This window comes from Asparagus officinalis, chromosome 8 (genome assembly GCF_001876935.1).
Source record: "Asparagus officinalis chromosome 8, Aspof.V1, whole genome shotgun sequence".
Classification (NCBI taxonomy): domain Eukaryota; kingdom Viridiplantae; phylum Streptophyta; class Magnoliopsida; order Asparagales; family Asparagaceae; genus Asparagus; species Asparagus officinalis.
In genome coordinates, this window is record NC_033801.1 from 1246100 (window position 1) to 1260911 (window position 14812).

At 37.0% G+C, this 14812-nt stretch overlaps 2 protein-coding genes across 3 annotated transcripts; both read left to right on the plus strand.

Moving 5' to 3' along the window:
* LOC109820025 (cyclin-dependent kinase F-4-like) lies at positions 25–6141 on the plus strand. Of its 2 annotated transcripts, none has more exons than XM_020386070.1 (15): positions 25–149; positions 513–581; positions 654–743; positions 835–973; positions 1160–1262; positions 1373–1425; positions 1514–1580; positions 2399–2507; positions 4028–4093; positions 4175–4243; positions 4328–4394; positions 4489–4614; positions 4746–4777; positions 4854–4932; positions 5709–6141. In XM_020386070.1, the coding sequence occupies exons 1-15, from the start codon at positions 48–50 to the stop codon at positions 5945–5947; spliced, it is 1410 nt and encodes a 469-aa protein (XP_020241659.1). In that variant the 5' UTR covers positions 25–47; the 3' UTR covers positions 5948–6141. The 2 variants fall into 2 exon arrangements, with proteins under 2 accessions (XP_020241659.1, XP_020241658.1); XM_020386069.1 differs by lacking the exon at positions 25–149 and adding an exon at positions 251–394.
* LOC109822764 (myb-related protein 308-like) lies at positions 7286–8934 on the plus strand. The gene is made up of 4 exons (XM_020389010.1): positions 7286–7518; positions 7612–7763; positions 8036–8165; positions 8295–8934. Exons 2-4 carry the CDS (start codon positions 7634–7636, stop codon positions 8827–8829), a joined length of 795 nt encoding a protein of 264 aa, XP_020244599.1. The 5' UTR covers positions 7286–7518; positions 7612–7633; the 3' UTR covers positions 8830–8934.

Sequence of the window (14812 nt, forward strand, 5' to 3'; positions counted from 1 at the left end):
GCCAACATAGTAACAGTTACATGAGTACTAAGTGACTGGTTCTGAACATGTTTTGTGCTATCTGTCTCAGATTCAGGGTAATTAAGGAAGTAGGCGATGGGACTTTTGGAAATGTTTGGCGAGCAATCGATAAGCAGAGCGGCGAAGTTGTATGTTCCTGAAGTTGTTTCTTCTTAGTGAATTCAAGCTATCTTTTGCAGTTTCAGAGACGGCATATATAACCTTTATATTCCCCATGATACTCCGCCAACATAGTAACAGTTACATGAGTACTAAGTGACTGGTTCTGAACATGTTTTGTGCTATCTGTCTCAGATTCAGGGTAATTAAGGAAGTAGGCGATGGGACTTTTGGAAATGTTTGGCGAGCAATCGATAAGCAGAGCGGCGAAGTTGTATGTTCCTGAAGTTGTTTCTTCTTAGTGAATTCAAGCTATCTTTTGCAGTTTCAGAGACGGCATATATAACCTTTATATTCCCCATGATACTCATACCAATTACTAAACTTTGCAGGTTGCAATTAAGAAAATGAAGAAGAAGTATTATTCATGGGAAGAGTGCATGAATCTTCGAGAAGTAAAGGTAGTTGCTGTTCCCAAGTCCTGTCCTTTCTGGCTCTATGGTTATCCCTTTCTGAAAATCTTTCTTTTTCAGTCTCTGCGCAGGATGAACCATCCCAATATAGTGAAGCTCAAGGAGGTTATAAGAGAGAATGATATTTTATTCTTTGTCTTTGAATATATGGTATGTGTTTTTCTTCTATTCCTGCTATTTCTTTGCTTTTCCTCTGATTTACAGCGACGTTGTATGTTATTAAGATTTTGTATGATACCAGGAATGCAATCTCTACCAGCTGATGAAGGATAGAGATAAGCTTTTCGCCGAGTCAGAAATCAGGAACTGGTGCTTTCAAATATTTCAGGCTTTGGCTTATGTGCACCAGCATGGCTATTTCCACCGCGACCTTAAGCCTGGTAGCGTTCTTTGTTATATTATTCTGCAAATTTCACTTGTTTTTTAGTGTTGTCTTAATCATTATAGACTTCTAATCAGTCATCTTTTATGTATTGAGGATCTTCCTTATTAGCTGCTCACGCCTGTTGAAGTAGGAAAGCTATAATCCATAGTGCTAACATGTTTTTTTAAATGATCGGCCACAGAAAATTTGCTGTGTACAAAAGATGTCATTAAACTAGCTGATTTTGGCCTTGCTCGCGAAATTTCTTCACAGCCACCATACACGGATTATGTGTCAACTCGTTGGTTAGTGCAGAATTTTGTGGCTTCATTAAATTTATTCTCAGTTTATTTCATTACAAGATTTCTCAGCTTATTCATTGTACTGACATTGATATATATATGTGGATGTTTAGGTACAGAGCGCCCGAGATTTTGCTCCAGTCTGCTGTATATGGCTCTGCTGTTGGTTAGTCGATAATTTGACATGAATGCTGATGCTTACTTAGATGGTTTTAAATATTATATGTTTAATGATTTATTTTTGTTACTTCCAGACATGTGGGCAATGGGTGCTATTATGGCTGAACTATTCACACTTTCTCCTCTTTTTCCTGGTTCAAGGTATACCTTCACTGGTATTCTGCAGCTGCATATTTGTGAGCACAAATTATATCTTTATATTTGATAGCGATCTTGTTTAGCTCGTCTGAAACTGATTAAATCCTGTCAGTTTGAGCTGGCTCAGCACGAAAGAGGGCCCCAAAACAGTTTGGTTTGCAGGCATGCTGCATATAACTTATAAATTCAGCCAGTTATTAAGAAAGATGCAAAATAAAAACCTAATTTACTCAAATAACTTGAAGGAGAGAATATAAAATCCTCAGATTAATTTCACAACGAGGCTAGGGAGGAGACCTATGTGCATCTTATGAATTTTCTTACTGCTACCCTTGTTTTTAATTGGACATTACACATTTCCTGCCACTACAATTATAGTTTCCTACTGATTATATTTTCTTGGATGAAAGGACAGGAGGATGGTTTTGTCATTAAGAAATTGATGTGGCCAAAAATCACGATTTTTAAATAAATCTGACCTACTTAATTGCTAGGGGAATGCTAATTGGACTAGTTTATGCTGTTGTACTAATGTAAATGACAAAAAGATCGGATCCATTTGTTTTGTCTTGAAGATAGTGACAAGATAAGGGGCCAACTTCATCATTCTAACAATAATAGTAGCAAATGCTTAGTGTAGTTGGCACTTGGCACTGCCCTATAATTCAAATATGCATATAGTATCATTATACCAAATTTGTCCTGAATTCTTTATAAGTAAAGCTCAATATATACACCTCAACTGCTAGCGAACCTTCACTTATTTTTCACTCTTTTTTGGCTTCTCGTTTGTTGTAACCATGTACCTTTCTCTTATGCAGTGAAGTAGACGAGCTTTACAAAATTTGCAGTGTTATTGGGACCCCAAATCAAAATTCCTGGTCTGAAGGACTGAACCTTGCAAATGCTCTCAAATATCAATTTCCACAGGTTATAACTCCTAATTAGATTACATATCTTTCTGTCTACATGCACATTATCCTGTACATACAGTCAATTCTTTTTTATTTTTTTCGCAGCGTATATTTCCACTGTTTCATTTTGCCGTACTCATTAATCTGAGATGTATTTTGGAGTATGCATGTAGCTATGATCGTAGCCTGTGCTTTTCACTCATTTCAACTATTTTGCTTGCATCATTTTATAACTCTGTAAGTATATAGCATGTTTGCACTTCTCCTGGGTTAATAATAAATTACGGAATCTTGTTGGTATTATCTGATGTAGATTTCTTGGATTATGTTTGTCATGCATCTCATATATATCCGGCTGAAATTGCCTTTTCAAATGTTATAAAAAGTAGTATGCAACATCCTATCACTTTTGCATATGGCAGCATAGGTGCTGCATATGCGGCCACTTCTATGAAAAGAGGGCGAGGGATGAGAGAATAAGTAACATAAAAAGAGGAATGTGGAAAGAAATGGAGAGAAAAAGGGGGGGGGGGTTATGCCCTTGTTAATTTGTTGACAGTGCTTCCATACACAACCTGAGTTACCTGACTTCAAAATTCCATTTTAGTTATTTATTTTCTATTTAAAACAATTAAATATTTAATCTATATATAATGATTGAAGCAAATACTTTTCAAACTAACTGCTCTTTTATGTTTTCCTGCCTACACCATGGGGGCTTGATCCCTCTTGAATCACAGCACTCCCTTGTATCATAACCCAGTACAAATTAGGATACAAATTAGGCTGTAGATTCATACCTAGTAATAACCTGTGTGTACTCATATCCGGAGTTACAGCTTAGTAATTGATTGTTTTGGTTTTTGTTATTTTAGAATTACTATTGCTAGTATCTGAGACTGCTAATTTAAATTTTGCTTCATACTATTCTACTAGGATGTTTCTCTTGGTTTGTTTAGAGTTGAAATATTTTCATTATTTCAGTACAATCTCACCTTACTACAACTAGTTAAAGGTTTGCAACTGCATAGATACATTCAGGTAGTTATCTTTTTTTTTTAAACTTTTATTAAAAAAGCATCCCTGTTTTGTTATCTTATTTATCTTGAACACCGAACACATTCAATTAGCCATCCTGTGTTTGAGTAAATGTTGAGTGCTGTGATTTAAGGAACTCATATTATCTTTTAGGTTCTTTTACACAGTGGCCATTGCTGATAGCTGATTCATTGAGCTTTATCCTTTGATGTTTCAAAATGTTTTGTTCTGCTTGTTTCAGTCCTATTTTTATACTTTATGCCCCCTTGAATAACTGGACCTGAAAGGTTTCCAATTATTTGGAATAACTTGTGCCTGCTTATGGATGTTTATAATTCAATGTCTTATTTTTTATGTAAGGTATTAAATGTCACGTGCTTCTATTCTTGTATTGAATAGAGTTCAACGTGCCTTATTTTTATCACACATATACAAACTTTCAACTAAAAGCAGTAGCTTGGATCATGCTGTTCATCTTTGTCTCCCCTGCTGTTACAGTTTGGTGGCATGCATCTCTCATTGCTCGTTCCCACAGCTAGTGCGGATGCAATCAGCCTCATTTCAGTAAGCACAGTTCACATCTTAAATGTTAAAACATCATTTAAAGAAGGCTGCCTTTAAATCTTATGTGTATACCTTTTTCAGTCACTTTGTTCCTGGAATCCATACAAGAGACCCACTGCAGCAGAAGCTCTCCAACATCCTTTCTTCCAGGTATGACCTCTTCTATCATTGATATTCTTGGTAACTATAATTTTGCTCACTTCTTACCTTGGTTTGCACTTGCATATGAAACAGAGCTGCTTTTACATCCCACCATCACTTCGCCCTAAAGCATTTGGGATGCCGAAGACTCCCCCATCTGGTTTGTCTACCCTTCCAGCTTCTTCATTTTTCCCCATTCTTTTTTATTTCTTAGAATCCTGGTATTAAATTTTGTTGCTGTTTTACTCATTCAGTTGGAGTTAAAGGGGCTCTGGAGCATCAGAAAAGTTCTAGGAAAGCTTCTGTTGAGACTTTCTATAATGCCAAATCTTCTAGCAATTTCTCATCCCCACATGTTCCTGTTGCATCATTAAAGACAGGTGATGTTTCACTTTCATTTAAATTTTGGATGTTAGTCTCCCACTCTTTTAGTTTGTGCTCAAGAGCTAACAAAGTGAAGTACCAATGTGGTAATGTCTAAATAGTTCTAAGTTTTCTGATTTTGCCACAGGCGTGCAGCGAAAACTGGAGATGAATTATGATGTAAGTAGATTTATATTTGTACTATATTCTCTTCATGTATGTGTCTTCTGTGTGTTAAATGCTTTTCAAATTGCAGGATTATGAGAGAAATGAGAAAAGAATGCAGAACAATCTGAAACAACCCCCCTATGTACCCCCACCAAGAAACAATCCAGGCAAGTTCTTGTTCTCACTCTAGTATGTTTCTAGGTTTTGTAAAATACGTCATGCAATAATTTTTTTTAAAAAATATCAGATGTTCATTAAATGCATTTTATGTAAACTTTTCTTATTCCTTTAAGAGAGTATATATGGTTCAAGCCCCACAGAAACCTCCAAGTTCAAAATTTTTTAAAAATCAGTAGAGTTTCAATGATTAGTTGAACTGTTGAGGGATAATAAAATGCCTGTGCACGTGTTGATCTTGGGCATGTAATGCTCAGTTGATCTTGGGCATGCTATGTAATGCTCAGTTGATCTTGGGCATGCTATGTAATGCTCAGTTGATCTTGAGCATGCCATGCTCAGTTGTAATCTAGAATAGGTACATCTGGGACCTAAATCATAAAAAATGTATCTAGAATAGATACATATGGGACCTAAACCATAGAAAGTTACTTATGATTGCTTTTTATCACCATATAACTAAGTTAAAATAGCTTCCCGGAAAGGTATAGTAATTTTTTCCCCTTTCTGAAATTGTGTCCTATTTCTCCACTTATAGAGGTGAAACTTGTAATAGTTTTAGTGGTGCACTCTTGAGTTTTTGATCCTTTTAAGTCCTCATTCATAAAAAGATACAGATTTTCGTTTAAATGCCAGCAGTTACAATCATGAATTGGCCGAGAAAGTCTTGGGGAAATGAAATGTCTTTTCGCGCATGCTCCTATCTTTTAGTTCCAAAGCAAAAAACCAGACCTGAATTTAGAACATTCTTGTATCTCTGCTGCAGGATATATGGGGAGAAACAACACTCGCAAGACATGGGATATTCCTGACGAGAAGCTTGCCCACTCTAGAGGCCCCTATTACAACAAAGTTTCAAACATCGCTGACAACTTCACCCAACTGAAAGTAAGCTCTGTTCCACAAAACCTGTCGAGGCCACCACCACTAGCTGGAGGTTTGCAGTTTGGCCGATCTTATGATAGCCCATTCGCCAGGAGTTATCCTCGGAAGGTTGCAGGCTGAGAGTTTTAAGAGATGCTGCCGCTTCTTCATGCTGTTGCCAATAAATAACTGCTTTCTGTTATGTGTTCTCAAGTAAATAATCCAACTCTTGGAGATGCTACTGATGCGTGTATTTCGATGAGTGTTCTACTGCTTGTTTAAGATGTTGATTACGTTAGTGTACCGCTTTAAAATAATGAAGTTTGCATTTGTTCCGTCTCCTGAGTCTGATCACGTGAAAAGCCATGGGCTCTTTTCTTAGATTTATATAAGACGCGTCTCACTTCTCACCTTAACGTCCATCGAGATGAAATCGAGGAGATGACAGGACGAGGCCAGTTCTTTAGGCTGGTAAACCTCGAGAGCAGTTCTTAAAACGGTAAAATCAGCGCGAGCTGTATGAAGTATTTTCATGCGATATATATATAGTTCAATTTCCCTTCCATGGACGTGCGATGAAGGCAACGTGACGCTGGAGAGGGACGTACATGTGCATTGTCGGTACCATTCCTGGCAATTCAATAAAAACCTTTGCATCAGATTTACCAACGCCAACGCCGACCCATCGCAATCAACATCAACATCAATTCTTTGCTTCCAGCTCTCATATAATTCATTCGCGGACAAATTTTCAAAACCAACCTATTTAAAAAATTAATCCCAGAAAACAACCCCTTTCAAACTTAATTGCAAAAACCGATCTGGTTTCAGCATTGGCGTTGAAACCAGGTCGGTTTTTGTGAAAAACTTCGGAAACTTCACGGGAGTTCAACTCCCGTGAAGATTAGTAAAACTGCTAAACTTCACAGGAGTTGAACTCCCGTGAAACTTCACGGGAGTTGAACTCTCCCGTGAAGTTTCAGATAAATTTTTGGAAAAACCAACCTGGTTTCAGCTTCAGGGCTGAAACCAGGTCGGTTTTTGATTTTTTTTTCAAAAGCGATCGTTTTTTGAAAATAAATAGCGAAAGGGGTTGGTTTTGAAAATTTGCCCATTCATTCGCCTTTGACTCCTAACGCTACCCCGTCACTTGATTTGGGAGCCTTTTCCTGAGGAGGTCTTCAAAAAATCATGCATTGATCCTGAAGCGTCTATTGCTTCAACCCCAACTTCCATTCCTATTAAGCTCAAGCCATTTATCTTCATACGTATGAAAAGAAAATCCTAAACTTTAAACCCATTTCCCTATAAACGTTAAAAAAATAATAATAATTTATGGTCGACCTACACCCAGGCTAAAGCACAAGACCAGCATTAATTAATAATACGAGAGGGGGACCGGCCTATCAATTCAACACACTTGGATACCAATCCTACAACATTCGCTGAGATCAAAATTCTCACGCTAGCTAGTTGTCTCCAACTAGCCACGAATAGCAATCTAAACAGAGACAGCCAGCGGACCCAACGATTCCAAAATTACACAGACCGCCACTCGATTACCGCAGAGAAAAACTATAGTTTACCAGCGGAGAGAGTGAGACCCATTATAAATGCAACTTTTTTTTTTTCCTCTCCAATATTTGTCACGATTTGGACAGCCTTACTACTGGATTCTGCAGCTAAATTTGTTCCTCGAGCTGTTGGGAGTAGTTAGTCGCTTTTAATAGCTCTTAAGAGCTTTTGAACTGCACGCACTGAGTAGCAGTGCTTACTTGTAGCACCGTTATCTTCTCTGTGACCAGGAAAAAGACGCGTTCGGCGAATATGAAGAGAGGCCGCCGTCCTGAAGGAGGACTGAAGAGAGGAGCTTGGACGAGCCAAGAAGACAAGGTTCTATCGGATTACATCAGCGCCCACGGTCTCGGGAGGTGGAGGAGCCTACCGATGAATGCAGGTGAGGGGCTAGCTGTGTATTGATGTTGGAGAGCTCGACTCCTTGGAAGTTAATTATTAGGCTTTTTCCAATTGTTTTTTGTGCCCTCGATTTCACTGCAATACAGAAAAACTTATGTCAAACTTAAGTGGACGTCCACTACTAAGTTTCTTAGTCATTGATGATCTGCTATATTATGGATGATCCGCTCCGTTGAACTTGATCTACATATTCTAAAACCCAAACACACCAAATTTGGTCGATCTTATTTCCTTTTTCTTTCTCTTTTGTAGGTTTGAACAGGTGTGGCAAGAGTTGCAGGCTAAGATGGCTGAACTATCTGAGACCGGACATAAAGAGAGGGAACATTACTGAGGAGGAGGAAGAACTAATTGTTAGACTCCATAAGCTGCTAGGCAATAGGTAACACTACTCTTCTTTCTGTACGAAAATTTTTGTTTCTTTAGTTTATTGTTGATTTTCATAGACATTTTTCTTCATCTCGTCCCAGAAATTTCTAGCAAATATTTTCATTGTTCCGTTATTGCACAGATGGTCATTGATAGCGGGAAGACTGCCAGGGCGAACGGATAATGAGATCAAGAACTACTGGAATACTTATCTCCGGAAAAAGGTAACCGGTGAAGCATCAGAAAAGAAAAATACAGCTGATGATGATCCAGTCGCAAAAAAGAAGGAAAAATCTGATGGCAATGTGATACGAACCAGAGCCACACGGTGCACGAGACCCATACTCACTGATCAGGTTCGAAAACCCATCACAAGTAATGATGCTTCAGATGGTCTCGTACCGACTGCGTTGGCTCCTGACTTCCAAGATTTCAACGGGCACACTGAATATCCTCTCTTGAACGGAAAAGAGGATGGAAGTTGGATTAATGTGGATGTTATGCAGAATTTGATCTTTAGTCAGGTGCCGAGAGACAGCTCCAACGCTAGTACTGAAAGCTTGCAGAGCATCGCTGACGCTGAAATTTCTTTCGACGAAGAAAACTATGCTAGGGAGCTGTACTCTCTCCTCGACACTGATTCGTGGGACTCTCTCGTTGTGTCCCGAAGGGCTTGAAGGGTGATTTTTGATCTATAGATCCAGTAACGTGTTTGAATAACAGGCGGCATTAAGCTTATATCATCATTTTTATCATGTTTGCTTTGGCAAATAAATTTCCTTGTATTGTGCTCTCTGGTACTCGATTGTTATGCACGTGTCATGAACCGTATCAGAGAGCATAATGAATTGAGCATGATATCGGTGCGATTCAGTTGTGTATTGTTCTAAATGTCACAACTCCTGTGCAACTTTTGGGATCGCATAATTTGGGAGATATCCCGTATCCGATTCTTCCGGATGAATTGCGGTTTCGATGGACCTTCTTTCAGATAAAGATGAAATTATCTGTTCGCCGTTGGGTCAAAGAAACAAAAACTAACAAAAATCGAGTTGTCACATAAAAAATGTGAAATTGAAGTAAACATAATTAGTTGTTATCGTTTCTGAAAAAAAAAATTAAAAAAATGCATGAAATGCATAAGTTAATTTTTGTTTGTCATTAGACCAAAGCAAACAAAAATTAACTAAAATAATGGATTATAGGTCATAAAAAATAGTGAATTTCGAAGTATGCATAATCAGTTGTCACTTGGTCAAAACAAATGAAACTATACAAAATTCACGGGTCATAGCCAATGAAAATTATAAAATTTGAAGTGTACGCCTAAATAGTTGCCATCATACTCGGACAAAAAAAAAGAAGAAGACAAAATCGCCAGTTAAAGTTCGTGACAATCGAGGACATTAAGTACGCCCGCCATCAGGTTAAAGAATGATAATTGAAAAAAACCATTGATAATATTGCCCATGAAAGTCGCTATTTTTGAAGAAAGGAAACTTAATTGTCATTGGGTCAAACCAAATAAAAATTAACAAAAATTGTAGGCTATAGCCCCTAAATTCATGAATTTTGAAAGTCATTCATAACATTTTATGAAAATCACAAATTTTAAAATAATGCCTAATTAGTTATCATGGGGTCGAAACATCATAAAAAAGTATTGCCATTGGGACGAAATGAATCGAAATGATCAAAATTATAGGTTATAAGCAATCAAAATCATGAATTTTAAAGTAGTCATAGTTAATTGCCATATTTTGGGAGATTCAAGAGATAAGAATCATTGGTTACAGCTCATGAAAATCGCGAATAAAAATGACAAAAAATTGTAGGTTATAGCTCATAAAATTGCAAACTTTTGCCTCCATAAAATTATTTAGCAATGGGTTGAAGCTAAAAAAGGGCAAAAAAATCTTGGACTTAGTGAATTTTTTTCCTTTTGTTAGAAATGATTAAAAATGGACAATTTTTTGAATATAGCTCCTAAAATTGTTAATTTTGGACTCAACCAAAATTTTAGCTTTGGCCTGCGATGAATTGTTTGTCAATAGGTTAGAACAATTAAACATAGCAAAAATTATGGATTATAGTTCATAAAATTGTGAATTTTGGACTCCACGAATTTTTTTTCCTCTTGGGTTGAAACAATTAAAAATTGCTAAAAATTCACGATTTTATGAGCTATAACCCACGATTTTTGGCCATTTTTATTTGTTATTTTCATGGGCTGTAATCAATGATTCTTATCTCTTGTCAATCATTCAAAATATGACAATTAACTATGGCTACTTCAAACTTTATAATTTTCATTAATGTTTTAGTCCCATGATAATTAATTTTACATTACTTCAATATTCGTGATTTTCATGGGATATTATGAATGATTTTTAAAATTCGTGAATTTATGGGGCTATAACCAACAACTTTCGTTAATTTTTGTTTATTTCAACTAAATGAAAATTATTTTTTTCAAAAATTTTGATTTTCATGGGCTACATATCAAATGTTTTTTTAATCAATTATCATTCTTTGGCCTCATGGCAAATAAGTATGAGTAACTTAAAGTTCTTGATTGTCATAAACTTTAACTAGGGAATTTTGTCTATTTCTTTCGACCTGATGGCAATTATTTAGGCATACACTTCAAAATTTATAATTTTTAAGAGATACAACCTTCGATTTTTGTACATTTTTATTTATTTTGACCAAATGGCAACTAATTATGCATATTTTAAAATTCTTTATGGGCTATAATCCATAATTTTAGTTAATTTTTGTTCATTTTGATCTAGTGACTAATAAAAACGTGTACTTCAAAATTTAAGGTTTTCATGGGTTATAAAATGTGATTCTTGTCCAATTTTTTGTTTTGATCTTATGGTAATTAACTAACCGTATTTCAAAAATCAGAATTTCATGGATTATAAATTTATAATCCATGATATTTGCTTATTTTCATTCATTTTGACCAAATGGCAACTAATGATGCTTACCAAAAACATTGCATTTCATAGGTTATAATACATGATTTTCATCTACTTTCATTATGTTCATCCCAATGGCAATTTAATTATTTTTATTAAAATCATGATTTTCACGGGCTGAACCCATAAAATTTTGACAATGGGTCGAATGAGTAAAAATGGCCAAAAATTATGTGTTATAGCTCACAAAATCGTGAATTTTGCCTAGTGTAAAAATATTTCACTACAGGTTAGCATGACTAAAAATGGTAAAAATCTTGGATAATAGCTCATGAAATTTTTAATTTTGACTTCAGTGTAATTATTTGCAAATGGTTCAAAACAACTGCAAATAGCAAAAAATCATCGGTTATATTTCAAAGAATTGTGATTTTTGGCCTCTGTGAAATTATTTGCCAACAAGTTGAAATGATTTAAAATTAAATGATAAAAAATCGTGTGTTATAGCTCATGAAACCATGAGTTTTTGCCTCCGCTAAATTATTTTCCAATAGGTTGAAATGATTAAAATGCCCAAGAATCATAATTTTAACTCATGAAATCATGAATTTTTTCCTCTATGAAATCCAGCAGGTCGAAATGAATAAAATAGCTAAAAATTATGGGTTATAGCTCATGAAATTGTGAATTTTAGCCTCCACAAAATTATTTGCCAATAGGTTAAAACAACTAAAAATAGCCAAAAATTGAGAGTTATAGCTCACAAAAAATTTGGCCTCTGAGAAATTAGTTGCCAATGAGTCCAAACGAATAAAAATGACTAAAAATTATAACACATGATTTTTGGCTACTGTTAGTCGTTTCTACCAGTTAGCTAGTAATTGAGCTGAGGTAAATATTTATATTTTATGATCTATAACCCATAATTTTTGTCTATTTTTAATCATTTTGAACTCCTGGCAAATAATTTTGTAAAGGCTAAAATTCACAATTTTGTGAGGAGCTATCACCCACGATTTTTGAAAATTTTTAGCAGTTTTGGCCCATTGGTAAATAATTTCATGCATGCAAAAATTTAAGATTTCATGAGCTATTATCATTATTTTTGGCCATTTATAGTGATTTCCACCAGTTGACAAATAATTCCGCAGAGGTTAAAATTCACGATTTTATGAGGTATAACCCATGATTTTTGGGTATTATAGTCATTTCGACCCGTTTGTGAATAATTCCACGGAGGGAAAAATTCATGATTTCATGTGCTATAACCCACAAATTTATAGCTAAATTTAGACATTTTGATCAATTAGCAAATAATTTCATGGAGACCAAAATTCACGATTTTGTGAGCTAAAAGCCATGATTTTTTTGCCATTATAGTCGTTTCGATCCGCTGGTAAATAATTTTGATGACCAAAATTCATGATTTCATGAGTTATAACTCAGAATTTTTGTGCATTTTTATTCATTTCAACCCATCCATAAATAATTTTGCGAAGATCAAAATTCACAGTTTAGTGAGTTATAACCCATAATTTTATGGAAATTTTTAGTGGTTTAAACCCGTTTGTAAATAATTTTGTGAAGCCCAAAATTCATGTTTTGATGAGTTATAACCTATTATTTTGGCCAATTTAGTCGTTGTAGGCGTTAAAAAATGCTTACAGACATCCAAATACCACTCAAGGCAAGCCGCTCTCTTAATCAGAAGGGAATGATTCAAAGGAAGCGAAACAACATGGAAGAACATGTACACACCAACAAACAACGCTTGGTGTCGCGGCTCCGGCGCGACAACTCATGGTGCCGCGGCCAATAGAAAAATTAAACAATATGTTGCCGCGGCTTAAAGGCCGCACCAGCATATCGTGCCGGGCTAAGGCGCGACAACCTAAGTGCAGCGGCTATTATAGGACGTGCTATGGTGTTTCAGGCAGTTATATGATGATTATTTGAAGTCCACGTGGCGGCATATCAGAGATAGAACGTGTGCTGACGTGGGCAAGCAGTTAAACACGAAAAGGTGGTTAAAGGACGTGGAGAAACGGTTTCAAGCACTATGGAACGTGCTATTAACTGCCTCTTTGGCCGCGGTAGTCCACACTGCCGCGCCAATAGCCGCGGCAGTGTCGACTGCAGCGGCCAAAGAACAGCCATCTGGTTGGTTATTTCACCCGCCGTTTCAACTGTTGTGCACTCATGACCCTATAAATACCTCCCTAGACGAAATAAAAAGGGAAGAAGCAGATTAAAGCAGAGAGACTTGAGCTTTTGGTGAATTAGAGCAAGAGAGAGAGTCTCCCTTCTTCACAAACATCCTCAAGAAGCTTTTGGCCATTTCCTAGAGATCTAAGCTCTGACTTGATCTTTAGAAGAGTGAACATCTTACATCGATAAGATATTCGCTTCAAATTGCTTACTTCGATAAACGAAGGAAGAATCATTAAACCCGCTCACCGGTTCAATCAGAATCTGTGATTTGGTGGTCCACGAGTCAAAGCACTCCCGGCACAGGCAAAGATCCCACGCAAGCAGCGATCCAAACAACGATCCTGCGTTTGTTTCTAAAAAGTTATAATTTCTCTTTTGTTGTGTAAAAGAAGTCTTATAAAAAGGCTATCTCTTTTGAATTTGTTGTAACCGATCGAAGATATAATGAATTCCACAACGAGACCAACTTTTGACGAAAACAAACTGGCGACCACAGTGGGAGCCAACGGTCTCGCTGTCGAGACCGTCGTGTCGCAGCCGATCAAGATTCCAGTTGAATCCACGGTCGAATACGAGTTCGACCAAACCAAGTTTGAGGAATATCTTTCATCACCCTCTTCAAGATCTTCATTGTCTCGCAAGTACAAGAGGATCTCACCATTGAAGAAAACTTACATGCCAAAGAAGGCACAAAATGAAGATTCTCGCCTGATTGTTGCTGAGAATTCTACTCGCAACATCTCTGCTCGCGATGACCCTTCTCTAGTTAGAAAGTCATCGAATCAAAGCCCACCGGCACTGACGAAGAGGGCTCGTCCGAGACAACGTCAGCGCCGCGCTCGTCAAATAGCTAAGGCCTTGGAACAAACCAACGGGGTTCGTTATCACGCGGACCTAGAGTCGAGGAGACATCGAGTGGTTCAGTTGTCTCAACAACCAATCACTCATATTTCTGCTAAACTAACGACGGATGAATGGACTTTGGTCAAGCGGGCTCGCTCAATCCTCAAAGAACGTATACAAAAGCGTCGTGCAAACGCTACTTATGCCCGTGCTCTTTCACAACAAAGACAAGAAAGAAACAAGGAAACGATGGCCAATGAACCACCAAAATTCTACAAAGTTTGGATTCCGAAGTCTGGGCTTAAGCAAAATCAGCATTCGGAGCCCGTTAAGACTCCATACCTGCAAGGGGGTGGTCCTAAACGTGCGACTCCCGACATAACCTTGGATCGTTCAAAGACAATAATAAATTGTCCTGAGAATGCCAACAAGGTTTTACACCCCCAGAAGAAGACGTGTTCACCAAAAGACATCGTCATACCTAGGAGGTCATACCAACAGACGATAAGATTTTCCGACAATCATACTGATGAATCATACTATCAAGCTGGGGGTATGAACAAAACTCGAAAGAGAACTGTTCGGGAAATGAGCTCTCATTGTTCCTGTGCGCGACTCATTAGAGCAATGCTATCAGAATGTGACTGTTTCAAACGAGGAGTCATCCCGCAAAGAGCCT